This window comes from Lepidochelys kempii, chromosome 6 (assembly GCF_965140285.1).
Source record: "Lepidochelys kempii isolate rLepKem1 chromosome 6, rLepKem1.hap1, whole genome shotgun sequence".
Classification (NCBI taxonomy): domain Eukaryota; kingdom Metazoa; phylum Chordata; order Testudines; family Cheloniidae; genus Lepidochelys; species Lepidochelys kempii.
This window is the reverse complement of record NC_136385.1, coordinates 11761117-11775130: the sequence shown is the minus strand read 5'-3', so window position 1 is coordinate 11775130 and position 14014 is coordinate 11761117. Positions and strand designations below refer to the sequence as shown.

General features: G+C 51.2%; 1 protein-coding gene across 1 annotated transcript; it reads left to right on the top strand.

Moving 5' to 3' along the window:
* Nucleotides 1-2176: 2176 nt before the first annotated feature.
* Nucleotides 2177-11498, top strand: LOC140913661 (uncharacterized). The gene is given in 5 exon segments (XM_073350433.2): nucleotides 2177-2481; nucleotides 3958-4084; nucleotides 5018-5134; nucleotides 7671-9091; nucleotides 9094-11498. Coding segments are annotated over 5 exon segments (1797 nt in total). The 5' UTR covers nucleotides 2177-2457; the 3' UTR covers nucleotides 9202-11498.
* Nucleotides 11499-14014: the final 2516 nt, after the last annotated feature.

The window sequence follows — 14014 nt, the reverse complement described above, 5'->3', positions numbered from 1 at the left end:
CTAGTACTGACAAAATGCTTACTTCCTCATTTTTATCATATAATTATGAATCAATTGCAATATGAATATTGAACTTGTATTTCAGTGTATAGTATATAGAGTGGTATAAACAAGTCATTGTCAGTACGAAAGTTTAGTTTGTACTGACTTTGCGAGTGCTTTTTGTATCCTGTTGTAAAACTAGGCCACTCTCTAGATGAGATGGTGTACTGCCTGGTGCACCCCCTCAGCATACCCCCAGGGGTATCTGTACCCTTGTTGAGAACCATTGACCTGAGTGATTTGCTCAAGGTCAGAGAGGGACTAAGTGGCAGAACCTGGAATAGAAACCACGAGTCCTGTAGTCCAGCCCAGCATCATAACTACAAACCCAGCCTCTCTCCTTCATTCAAGGCTGCGAACGCCCCCTGTTAAGAGTTTTAATATATTTGTATCTTGTAATTTTATAGTGTTTTTAATGAGGTTTTCTGATTTTATCCCCTCATAATCACTAAAATGGTGATTATCCAATATGGAGTCAGACATTTAATATGGCATCTCTTTGCCACAAGCAACAAGATTCCATTTTGTTTCAGCTGGGTGGTGGTGGTTTTGCACCCTGTTTGAACTTTGGCGGGAAAGGGCAGCTAACAGGCCACTCTGAACTGGTTCTGTAACTGACAGTCTACCTCAGGTCTTCCCGTCACAGAACCGTTAAAAGGAACTGCGTGACGTCACCACAGTGCTCTCCGTCACAGAGGCAGCCGATCGCAGTGGCGTTAGCACGGTCCTCAGATCACGAGTCAGCAAATCGTGAAAGACAGCTCATCCTCATCCATCCCATCCACGTACCTGCCGCATCCAGGGTGACACCTGTAACACCTCGGCAAGGTCAGGCCTGACCAGAGAATTGAAAAAGGCTGCAGCCCATGAGCCCGGCTGACAGGACGCAGCTACGAACCCTTCCCTTGATGGCCACCTCAGTGGATGCTTTGTCAAGACCATGCTCCGGCACTGCTCAGTGATGTTTGCCAGGTTGGTGTTGAAATCAGGGTTGGGTCCCCCTGCTGCAATGCACAGAGATGGAACGTCACAAGGAAGATACAGCTGGGACCCCACTCGAGGGCAATCCTGACTGCGAGCCCCCTCTGCTTCAACCCACCACGATCCACTCCCCTCCCAGAGCTTGGGATAGAATCAAGGTGTCCTGACTCTGAGCCCTCTGCTATAACCCGCCATCCCCTTGCAGAGCGGAGATGGGACCCCGGAGTCCTGAGGCCCCTGGTGACCCTCCCTGCCCCAAACTACCTGTTCCAGGGCCCTTCCCCTCTTCAGCCATCGTTAGCTGTTATCTGGGAAGCTGGCAGGGCTCTGCAGCACTCCCTCTGGCTGGGGTTGTGTCACACAGACACAGGATCCATCCCTTCCTCCCCATACCTTTGTGGGCAAAGTGCAGGAGCATGACAAGCTTCTGGAAGAGCGGGTTGTGCTTGGCTTCCCGTGGGCCCTTGATGTTGTCACCGGCGGGGGGGGGGGGAACACCTGAGGTGTGCAGGGCCCGGCACAATGAGCGGGGGGCAGGGGCAGCTGCTTCAGTGCCAGCACCGAGGCCAGAACATGGCATCTGTATGGGGCACCTGCCCTCCCCATGGCACTGGGCAGTGATATGGGTGTGAGCTCCTGAAACACACAAACACACTACAGCCACGTGTGAGCTCCTGTAACTCTCATGAACACACCGCCCTCCTCTAACTCACACACAATTGTCTCTAACACACACATTACAGGGGACCACACCCCAGGCTGTGATCCCCTGTAAGTAACACACACACCAACATCACACAGCCTAACAACAAACACAGCACACATCCAGAGCCTTGTCTTACTGTGACACACACACACTCCACAGTCACCTTGTGATCTGTAAAACACTCACGTTACACAGCCTTCCTGTACCACTCAGACCCACAGACAGCCTGGGGGTTGATCTCCTCAGATGCGCACACCAACCTCACACAGCCAATCAACAACCACAGCCCGACCCGTGTGTTACTGTGACACTCCCACGCTGCACAGCCTGGCCGAGGCCCTCTTGTACCCACTAGTCCCCGCTCCCCTCCCAGAGCCGAGAGAGGACCCAGGAGTCCGGGCTCCGGGCTCCCCACAGCACAGCGGGGCCCCGCGCACAGCCCAGGGGCGGGGACCGGGTTGTCCCGTTTCGGGCTCCTGCCGCCCGGGGACCAGGTGCCGCGAGCGCCCCCAGCGGCGGGACTCGGGACCCAGGCGTCCGGGGACGGGGCCGGAAGGTCGCTGGGCTGGGGCCTCCCCCGGCTGCTGGAGTGGGCGGCGCAGGCGCGGGGCCCGGGGCGGAGCCGGAGCCGGAGCGGGAGGCGGCCCCGGGGAGGGAGGCACCAGCCGCGGGGCGGGAGGTCGCTGCGCGGGCGGAGGAAGCGGCCGGGGCCGGAGCCGAGCCCGGCGATGGCTGCAGCGGGGCCGGCGCAGGTAGGACGCGGGGCGGGGACTCCCCGGCCGGGCACTGGCTGGTCCCGGCTGGGGCCGAGGGGGGCCGGGACCGGGTCCCTCCCGCGCTAGTGACCCCGGGGCTGGGGGCTGCCGCAGCCGGAGCGCTGGGGCCGGGGAGCGGCGCTGGGGGCCCCGGGCCGGGCGGACACGCGGAGCCGGGCCGAGGAGCCCCGAGGCGGCCGAGCCGGGGGCGGGAGCGGGGCCGAGCCCAGGCCTGGGGCGGAGGCGGGGACTCCGGCCGGGGGAGGAGCCTGGTCCCTGCCCTGGGATTCGGGCCCCTCCCAGCGCCCCGCCCCAGAGCCCCGTGGGGAGCCGAGGGCCCGTTTTGTTCAATATCTTCATAAATGATCTGGAGGATGGTGTGGATTGCACTCTCAGCAAATTTGCGGATGATACTAAACTGGGAGGAGTGGTAGATACGCTGGAGGGGAGGGATAAGATACAGAAGGACCTAGACAAATTGGAGGATTGGGCCAAAAGAAATCTGATGAGGTTCAATAAGAATAAGTGCAGGGTCCTGCACTTAGGACGGAAGAACCCAATGCACAGCTACAGACTAGGGACCGAATGGCTAGGCAGCAGTTCTGCGGAAAAGGACCTAGGGGTGACAGTGGACGAGAAGCTGGATATGAGTCAGCAGTGTGTCCTTGTTGCCAAGAAGGCCAATGGCATTTTGGGATGTATAAGTAGGGGCATAGCGAGCAGATCGAGGGACGTGATCGTTCCCCTCTATTCGACATTGGTGAGGCCTCATCTGGAGTACTGTGTCCAGTTTTGGGCCCCACACTACAAGAAGGATGTGGATAAATTGGAGAGAGTCCAGCGAAGGGCAACAAAAATGATTAGGGGACTGGAACACATGAGTTATGAGGAGAGGCTGAGGGAACTGGGATTGTTTAGTCTGCAGAAGAGAAGAATGAGGGGGGATTTGATAGCTGCTTTCAACTACCTGAGAGGTGGTTCCAAAGAGGATGGTTCTAGACTATTCTCAGTGGTAGAAGAGGACAGGACAAGGAGTAATGGTCTCAAGTTGCAGTGGGGGAGGTTCAGGTTGGATATTAGGAAAAACTTTTTCACTCCAAGGGTGGTGAAACACTGGAATGCGTTGCCTAGGGAGGTGGTGATTCTCCTTCCTTTGACCTTTTTAGGGTCAGGCTTGACAAAGCCCTGGCTGGGATGATTTAATTGGGTATGGGTCCTGCTTTTGAGCAGGGGGTTGGACTAGATGACCTCCTGAGGTCCCTTCCAACCCTGATATTCTATGATTCTATGACTCCTGTCCCCAGCCAGCAGGGCCTGAGTCCCCGGGGGGCTGTGCGGGGGGGTCTCCCTGGGTCACAGCTGCTGGGCTGGGGGTTCCCCGGGAGCCGCTGCCCTCGAACCCGCGTCCCCTGGTGAGAGCCCGGGCTGGGGCTGGCGCGGAGGGTGGTGAGTGTGTAACGCTTGTGCCAGCAGCTGCGGGTGGCGTTTGAGGACGTGGCTCTGTATTTCACCCGGGAGGAGTGGGAGCTCTTGTCCCAGCCAGAGAAGCAGCTGTACCGGAACCAGATGCTGAGGAATTACCAGGCCCTCGTTTCCTTGGGTAAGGACCAATTTCCCTTCATTTATTCACAGCTGTAAAACATTTGGGTTCCCTTGAGCCTTTGGCTGCCATGTGGCACCCTGTCACTGAGTGGTGGCAAATGCCAGCCCCTTTCAGGTCAGCTCGCTGTTGGAGGAGAACTCGGGGCTACAGAGCCTGGGGCTAATCTTGGTGTAACTGGTTTATTTGAATTACCTGCCTCAGTCGTGGCACATTCCTGATGGTAGCAAAGAGCCGATGAGCAACCATCTCTTCCCGGAATCCCAGCCAGAGGTTGACGGCAGCAACTCTGCCTCAGGAACTCATTCTAGTCAGACAAATAAGGCAGGGGGAAAACACTGCTGCTGCAACAGCTCCCTACCTCCCCCAAAAGAATGAACATTGTAAATTTAACAACTGTACAACTGAACAATGCAAAAGAACTGGAATGTCTGTGTAACGGTGACACCGGGTCACACCTGCCACGACACGTTGTGGCCGGTTTGCCTTAATGACATGCCTGAAACGTTTCAACAACTATAAGTCGGCAAGGAGCAAAGTTGCCTTAGTCCAAAGTGTGGGTTAAAAGAAAATCCATGTCACACAGTTGTCCTATGGAACGTAGTGCCACAAGATCGCGTAGAGGCCAAGGTATTAGCAGAAAGGGATATTTCTATGGAACATCTAGAGTTACTTCAGCAAGGATTTAAACTTGGCCCCCACTGCAAAGTGAGAAGGGTTGTAGGCGTTGCTGATTCAGAGTATGAACTGAACTTGCCTGGCGGAAGACGGGAAGGAATCTCCTCTAAGGAAGGTTTATTTCTTTATTCTCCTGCTTGGAAACTCTTGTGCTTTCCCATGAAGCAGCGTGCAAGATGTCATGCCAGGTGCTACACAAACATAAACGAGACCCTGCCCCCAAAACTTTAGTAATAAAACTTTCCCCCAAAACAGGTTCTTCAGGTTCCAAACCGGACTTAATCCACCGGATCGAGCTAGGGGAGGCAGAGCTCTGGATCCGGGATGCTGAGATCTCCAGGGTAAACTCTGGGCCTGAGAGCCCCTCCTCAGGTGAGTCATAATAATCCAGTCCCTTCTGATTTACACACCTGCTAGCGAAGGTCTCCTTGATGTAGAAGGCAAAGGCAGAGCGAGATTCACTGGCTGGGAGCTGAAGAGAGACAAATTGAAGCTGGGAATTAGGGGCCAGTGTTTATCTGGGAGGGGGAATAAACCATTGGGAGAGCTCCCGCGATGGATTCTCCCTCACCGTGTATTTATAAAACGCTTTGTTTTTTCCCTTTATATTGCTAGTTTAGTTTTGTTTTTTGCCTTGGCCTTTCTCATTTTCTCCCTAGATGCTTGTGGTGTTTTTTAATACTCATTTTTGAAATTTGACCTGCTTTCCATTTCTTGTACGACACTTTTTTGAAGAGTCGCTGCAGCTCCACCATGTCTCGGCTACCCCAGCTGTTTAATGGAAAGGACACTGGGGCTGTGAGCAATGTTCCCTCTCATTTTTTCCATCCATTTGCAGAATAAATTTTGTTATGTACATCGAGTTATGTGTACTACCAGTAGACACAAAAAAATCTACATATACTTTTTTTAAAAGTTACCATAGGGATATTTACCTCAGCCAGGAGACCTTAGGTATTTTGGAACTTACTAATTAAATTTAATTAAATTTAAGTGCAAGAGAAATAAAAATCATGAAATGCACAGACCAGTCAAAACACTAAAGTAACACATTGAGGAAGAATAAAATTTCAGAGAATATATGTGCATTATAGGAAGTAGCAAGAAGTAACAACAATATTACAACTGTGTGTTCGGAGGTGAGTGTGGAAGAGCCAATGAGTGTGTGTGTGTGTAATCAGTCCATAGTCAGACATTCACTGAAAGCTCTCCTGAGCCCTGTCTCCCCTGCCCTCACTCTGAGGAGATGGGGTACGTAGACTGGTGGGGAGGAGGAGGGGAAAGAAAAATAGAGACTGTGTGAGCTGGCTGCTGGGGAGGAAACAAGCACCTGGGTAGAAAGACAAACCTGTCCAGCCATAGACCACAACACCTTCTAGGCTTCCCACACCTCAGAAAATTATCCAAGGTAAGGGGCGCCCTAGAGATTTTTCAAATGGCTTTTCATGCCTCTGCCCCCTGTAAGAGCATCCCAGAGTCACTGGCCCTTGGCAGAGAAAGCGCTGTCCTCTCCAGGTTCCCACCCCACCCCCTCTCTGCCACTTCACTTTGCATGTGACCTCTCAGACTGGAGAAACCTGTTCCCAGCGAGCAAGGAGAAAGCTGGGAATGACGCCGGGCAGGGTCAGTCACATACGACTAGTGTAAGGTGATGCCATGCAGAGGTGCCATGGTGCAGAACAGATCTCTAGCACCTGCAGCACTTCACTGTAATGCTCTAAAACTGCCCCGCGGGCCAGGCGGCTGCTGGGGGGGGAGTGGACACATTTAGGGGCCAGATTAAATTGTCCTGCGGGCCATGACTTGGAGTACCCTGGTGTATGGGCTGGCTGTGAGAGAGAGGGTGGCGGTATGGCCTTTGTCCCATCCCCTCTCCTCTTGCTCTTTGTGGCACGATACTTTTGTCACTTTCATTGCTTCAGTGTCAATGCTTAGCACAGCCCTCAGTCCTAACGTGTCTGTGACTGTCTCTAGACCAAAGGCTGGGTGGCAGCCATTCACCCCTTCCAGCTCAGCAGTGCCAGGGAGCGGGTTGTGACACAATACAGACATGTTTTCCAGGTTACATCACACAAACTCTGAGTGACTGGTCATCCCCTCAAATCCTTCACACACAGACACCCCCCAAAACCCTCATCTTCTTGAGGATTTTAGTTTAGTTTTAGTTTTGCACAAAGACTCAAACCTCAGGCCGAGAGTAAATGATTTCTTCAAAAGGAATTCCTAGAAAGGGACTCGCTCCCCCACAGGAATAAGCTACATTGTTCTAAGCAGCTTTAAACTGGTCTCACTGCGTCCACATGAAGGGATTGTAGCCCCTCAACTAAACTAGTTTCAAACCAATATAATTATAACAGCAAAATAACTGGGGAACAGGCCTCATCCTATAAAACAGGAGAAAGTGAAGAACTAATACCACATAAATAAACCCCTCTGATTGCAATAAACACAAAATAAGTTTGGAAACAAAACCAGGCCTTGCTGTGCCAGGCGCTGCCTGTATCCTGGGCAGGGTAAAATTGAAGCTTAAACCAAGACCCAAGACATGCCTAGCCCCTGTGGGAGCAGGCGCAAGGTGCTGCGGAAACACCAAAGGGTAGAACCACCCTGAGTCAGGCTGCAGATTTGTCACCACATTTTTTTTTATCAGAAATTATGGAGCGGTTACAGTAACTTTAGTAAAATCACAGGTCTGTAAATTTACTGTGACTGCTCCAGGATTTTTAATAAACCCTGCTGTCAAGGCTCATTCCCTGCTCTGGCACTTCGAGTGCAGAAGGTGGGGGCCTGGAAGGACTTTAAACCTTAATACTTGCCACTCCAGGCTTGTATTAAACTCCCAAGGTTAGAGATTCTAACCCTAGCCCTAACCGTGAGCTAACACTGGGATACCCTCTGCTCTCTCCAGCAGGGCTCAGGATCCCAGGAGGAACGAGGACACAGTCTGAATGTGGAGAGAGCACGGCAGGAACGCAGAATCCCACAGCCCACAGAGGGATCCATGCACAGGACACAGTCCATCCCCGGGGCAGACTCAGGCAGAGACCGGACCTGGCTACACACCAGAGACTCGCCATGGGCCGGTGTCCCCATCGCTGTATCGACTGCGGCAAGAGGTTCAGCAACCCCTCCTCACTGACGCAGCACCGGTGCATGCCCACCGGGGAGCAGCCGTATTGCTGTGCTGACTGCGGCAGAAGATTCAGATGGTCCTCGGTCCTGAAAATACACCAGCGCACACACACTGGGGAGCGGCCGTATTGTTGTGCTGACTGCGGCAAGAGCTTTGCAAAGAGCTCAGCCCTGAAAACACACCAGCGCAGGCACACGGGGGAGCGGCCATATCGCTGCACACACTGTGGCAAGAGCTTTGCAGAGAGCTCACACCTGAGAACACACCAGCGCACGCACACTCGAGAGCGGCCGCACCACTGTGCTGACTGCGGCAAGGGCTTTGCACAATTTTCGTACCTGAGAAGACACCAGCGCACGCACACCGGGGAACTGCCATACAGCTGTACCGACTGCGGCAAGGGCTTTGCCCAGAACTCAAGCTTGAGAATGCACCAGCTCACACACAGCGGGGAGCGGCTGCACCGCTGCGCCGACTGCGGCAAGAGCTTTGCAGCGAGCGCAAGCTTGAGAAGTCACCAGCGCACGCACAGCGGGGAGCGGCTGTATCACTGCACCCACTGTGGCAAGGGCTTTTCAACGAGCTCAAAGCTGAGAAGTCACCAGCGCACGCACACCGGGGAGCGGCCGTACCGCTGCCCCGACTGTGGCAAGAGCTTTGCGGAGAGCTCACACCTGAGAGCCCACCAGCGCACGCACACCGGGGAGCTGCCGCACCACTGTGCTGACTGCGGCAAGGGCTTTCATCGGATCTCAACCCTGAGAAGGCACCAGGGCATAGATACCCGGAAGTGGCTGCACCGCTGCACCGACTGCGGTAAGTGTTTTTCACAGAGCTCACACCTGAAAATACACCAGCGCAGGCACACCGGGGAGCGGCCGCACCGCTGCACTGACTGCGGCAAGAGCTTTGCAGAGAGCTCAAACCTGAGAAGACACCGGCGCACGCACACCGGGGAGTGGCCGCTCCACTGTACCGACTGCGGCAAGGGCTTTGCCCATGGCTCAAACCTGAGAACACACCAGCGCACGCACACAAGGGAGCGGCCGTACCGCTGCAATGACTGTGGCAAGAGTTTTGCAAAGAGCTCGACCCTGAAAACACACCAGCGCACGCACACCAGGGAGCGGCCCTACCACTGTGATGTTTGCAAGAAAAGCTTCAGCAATGCCAGTACGCTGACCAAACATCTTCGCACACACACACGGGGGAGCAGCTCTACCGCTGTGCCAACTGCGGTAAGAAGTTCAGCAGTGCCAACAAGCTGACCCACACGCACCGGGGAGCAGCTGTAATGCTGGACTGACTGCGGAAAGGGCTTTGCACACAGCTCAAATCTCTGAATACATCAGTGCACACACCGGGGAATGGCCATTCCAGTGCACTGTCTGCAGAAAGAGCTTTGCACAGAGCTAATACCTGAGAATACACCAGCGCATTCACAGTGGGGAGCGGCTCTACAGGTGTGCTGACTGTGGCAAATGCTTTGCTCACCTGTCCCCAGTTGACTCCCTAATACCCCTCTGCCACCACCAGGGCCCGACGGGCTGCTGGCAGGCCTGGCACAGTGCCAGCAGACTCAGACCAGGAAGTGGTCCTGTCCCCATCATGCCCAGCAGAGACTGTGTGGGGCAGGGAATTGGACTTAACTGAGCAGTGTGGGGAAGAGCAGCCAGGTGGGGGGATAACCTGGTGTTTCTTTGCTATTAAAGAAGCTGCTGCATTCAGAAGCCAATGTGAAGTGTAAATCTTTAAGATAAACCAGCCCAAATGTACTAAGGCTTGACTGACCATGAGGCCTGATGAACTGTGTGACTGGCGGGTGCACACAGAGAGTTTTGCATTACTCCTTGGGGAATTCTATGTCAAAAAAAAATTCTGCACCCCATATTTTAAAATTCTGCATATTTTATTTGTCAAAATAACACAATATAATTGTGACAGGGCACCCCATAAGGCTTTATGGAGATATGCTTGTAAATGTCTATATGACATAACTGGAATGTGTTTTATGGTACATGTGCCATGTATCATATCTCTGTAAAGGTTATGATCTATTGAATCTATTCCTCCTATCTATATGCATGTGTCATTTTTGTAGTTGAAGCTATGAATATTGGCTGTGTACATGCTTGATTTCCGGGTAGCCATTGGTAAAGTATTTTGTCAGTTTTCTGAGAGAAGTCTAATCCCAGTAAGTGCCCAATCAAGAACCACTTAAGCCAACAGTGATTTGGGAGACGCCAATCCACTTCTGAGCTTTCCCAGGAATGTGGTGTGACTGCTAAGGAACTCAGTCTTGCAGGGACATGTGACTTGCCTGTTAGGATATAGATATTCAGGCCTGTCTGCAAAGGCCGGTACTTTAAGAATTTAGGTGTATTCTTATCACTTGGCTAGTTCTAGAGGCATAAAAGAAAGAAAGAATCAAAATCACTGTCTGCCAGCGTAAGGTCCTTCTCTTACTGTGACAGTCTGAGGCCCTGTTCTTAGGCGAAGGCCTTTGGCTAAGTGACAGAGGCAGTCATAAGCTGGGAAGTGACTGGTCACATCCTCACATTGCAAACTAGTCACATTGAAATAAGGTGCTATTGGGCTGTTAGGAATACAATCCTGTCTTGATAGTGTCTGTCAGAGAAAGGAAAGTGCCTAGAAGATGTAAAAGGACATTTAGGTTGTTAGTTTTCTGTCTGGTAAGAACTCACTTACCAATAGACACAGCTGGGAAACTCTTATGTCTTTATAGATGTAGTTGTGAAATCCTCACTTCTGTATTGTTTTGTCATTGTAGTTCCCACTTTGCTATTGTTTATTGGCATGGTCTCTGCCTGGTTCTGTGATTGTTTCTGTCTACTGTATAATTAATTTTGCTGGGTGTAAACTAATTAAGGTGGTGGGATATAATTGGTTAGCTAATCATGTTACAATGTGTTAGGATTGGTTAGTTAAATTTCAGTAGAATGATTGGTTAAGGTATAGCTAAGAATAGTACTATATAAATAATAACAGGAAGTTAGTTGGGATTCGAAAATAAGGAAAAAGGAACTTAGATTTAAGCTTGCTGGAAGTTCACCCCAATAAACATCTAATGGTTTGCACCTTCGGACTTCGGGTATTGTTGCTCTCTGTTCATGCGAGAAGAACCAGGGAAGTGGGAGAGTGAAGAAATAAGCTCTCTAACATTGCCCATGTGACTCCAAAACTCCATCTTGGAGCTGGATTCTACACAGGGGGAGGGAGGGAGGGTGTCCACCCACAAGAGAAAGTCTATTTAAACCCCTGGGAGACCCCTCCATTTTGTGTTCAGCTGGCTAAAGAGAGAGCCTCTCCACCCCCAAGGATACCTGAAAGAAACTGGAACAAGGGACAATAACTATAGGGGGTGTGAGTGACTGCTAGACCCAGGCTAGAAGGAGTCCAGTCTGTACAAGGAAGCTTACTGGTAGGGTTTTTATCTATATTCAGTTTTTATCACTGTATTAGAGATGGATTTGCATGTTTTATTTTATTTTATTAGGTAATTCACTTTGTTCTGTCGGTTACTACTTGGAACCACTTAAATCCTACTTTCTGTACTTATTAAAATCACTTTTTACTTCTTAATTAACCTGGAGTACGTCTTAGTACCTGGGGGAAGAGGAGGCAAACAGCTGTGCATAGCTCTCTATCAGTGTTATAGAGGGCGAACAATCTATGAGTTTACCCTGTTTAGGCTTTATACAGGGTAAAACGGATTCATCTAGGGTTTGGACCCCATTGGGAGTTGGGTATCTGAGTGTCAAAGGCAGGAACACTTCTCAACTGGCTTTCATTTAAGCCTCGCTGGGATGATTTAAGCCTTTGAGGCACATGTTTCAGGCCCTGGGTCTGTGTTGGCGCAGACTGGCGTGTCTGGCTCAGTAAGACAGGATGCTGACATCCTAAGCTGGCGGAGAAAGCAGGGGCAGAAGTAGTCTTGGCACATCAGGTGGCAGCCCCAAAGGGGGTTCTGTGATACCAACCCCTCACAATAATCACAGGAGTTTCAATTATTTTGATAATTTATTTCAAGCCACCTATCGGCATCTATGTTCGTAACAATACAAACAAAAAGACTGAGAAAGTGATTTTTCACAAAGAGATTCGTTACTAGACCTTTTAACAGAGTAATAATTCATTTAAACTACAATATAGAAATGTATTTCCCGCACCCCTCAGAAGCAGTGCAAAGGCTTGGGAGAGCCAGGGGTAATGAAGGAGCTGAGGGAGAGGGAAGTAATTACTGGGAAGGAGCCTGGAGTGAACTTTGAGAGTTGTTGGGGGTGGGTGGGGGAAGTATGGAAGAGGGGGATTTGGGGGGAGAGGGGAAGAGTGATTGATAGAGAGTTGCAGAGCCTCCCGTATGGAACCGTGGCTCACCCTTGGCCTCTCCCATTGAGTAAGGCACACCTGCCCTCTCTCCCCATGTGTCCCTGCATCCCCCCCATCCTTGTATGTCCCTGCCCCCCCTTCCACTCCTATGTGTCCCTGCGTCCCCACTTGCATTCCACCCCTGGATCACTGTTACCTCTCTAGCTCCAGTGAGACCCCAGGAGCCCTGTATGCTCCATTCTGTCCATCTCCCCCATACTCCTTGCCTCCACACCTGACTCCATTGTGAAGTATCCTCTGACCCCCTCCCCCTCAGTGGCTGGCTGCTCCAGCCGTAAGCCAGCTGCCCTCTCTTCTGGTGCCACAGCGGTCCCTAGTAGGAAAAAGGTGTAATTGCAGAATAAAATCAATTATTTTGGAGTGAAAAATAATATTTGGAGCACATGAATTTTGTGCTTGCGCAGTGGTGCAGAATTCCTCCGTGAGTATCGCATATGAAGTGACGTCACACATGTAATCATTGACGGGTACGGCAAAATCAAGCCCTAGGCACGGAGGTGCGTAGAGCTGTTCGTGTTCTTTCCTCAACTGTTCTCTCCTGTTAGCCATGCCCACAGACTACGCAAATGAGTCAAATCCCTGTATATGTCTCTGGGATGAACTACTCTCCAAGGACGGAGCCATCCAGGAGTGGAAAGAGACTTTCCATAGAGATTGTTCGAACTTCTAGATGGAAATTTCTGCTAGGGATGTAAATACTGTTTTAAAAGTTAACCGTTCAAACAAGTAAAATATGTCATTTAAAGGGTTAACCATTTAAGCGGCAGCGCCATCTAACAGAAATGGTATAAAATGTCCCATGTTGTTCAGTACGTCGCTTCCTCAAGTCAAAATGTCTGCATGAAGGAGATGTGAGTGGACCAGCATCAGGGAGAACACCACCTGCTGGGTAACAACTTGAGTTGGTTGCTGACAAGCACCCTATTAACTCTGTCTGTTCTAGTCCAGTCTTGGGCAACCACTGAGAAATCCATGCAGAGAACAGGCGTCTGGCTGTCACAGCATCTTGAGTGAAAAACCTGAATGAACTCCCTCTCCGTCTCTAGAACCAGCCTCTGCAACGGTGAAGCTGAGCTAGAGAAGTCACCTCCATGCCAGCTCCAATGGATATGTAGAAAAAAATCATTTTGCATATTTACATATTGGTTAATGAACCATATTTACATACTGGATAATAAACTGACAACATGGTTGTGTTAAGCTAACTGCTTCGTATGCGAGTTAACATCCTCTGGGCGACTAAAATGTATGAGGCGCAGAGGCGACTGGCAGGGCCGTCCCTAGCTATTCTGGGGCCCTATGCAGCCCCCTCACAGGGCGGGGTGGGTGGGGACCCAGGTCTCCATGATGTGGGGGGACAGCTGGCTTGGAAGTCGGGGGGAACATTAGAATCTTAAAAGACCTATTGGTTTTCCTAGGTGCCCATCCATAGAATTATAGAATATCAGGGTTGGAAGAGACCTCAGGAGGTCATCTAGTCCAACCTCCTGCTCAAAGCAGGACCAATCCCCAACTAAATCATACCAGCCAGGGCTTTGTCAAGCCTGACCTTAAAAACCTCTAAGGAAGGTGATCCCACCACCTCCCTAGGTAACCCATTCCAGTGCTTCATCACCCTCCTAGTGAAAAAGTTTTTCCTAATATCCAACCTAACCTCCCGCACTGCAACTTGAGACCATTACTCCTTGTACTCTCATCTGCTACCACTG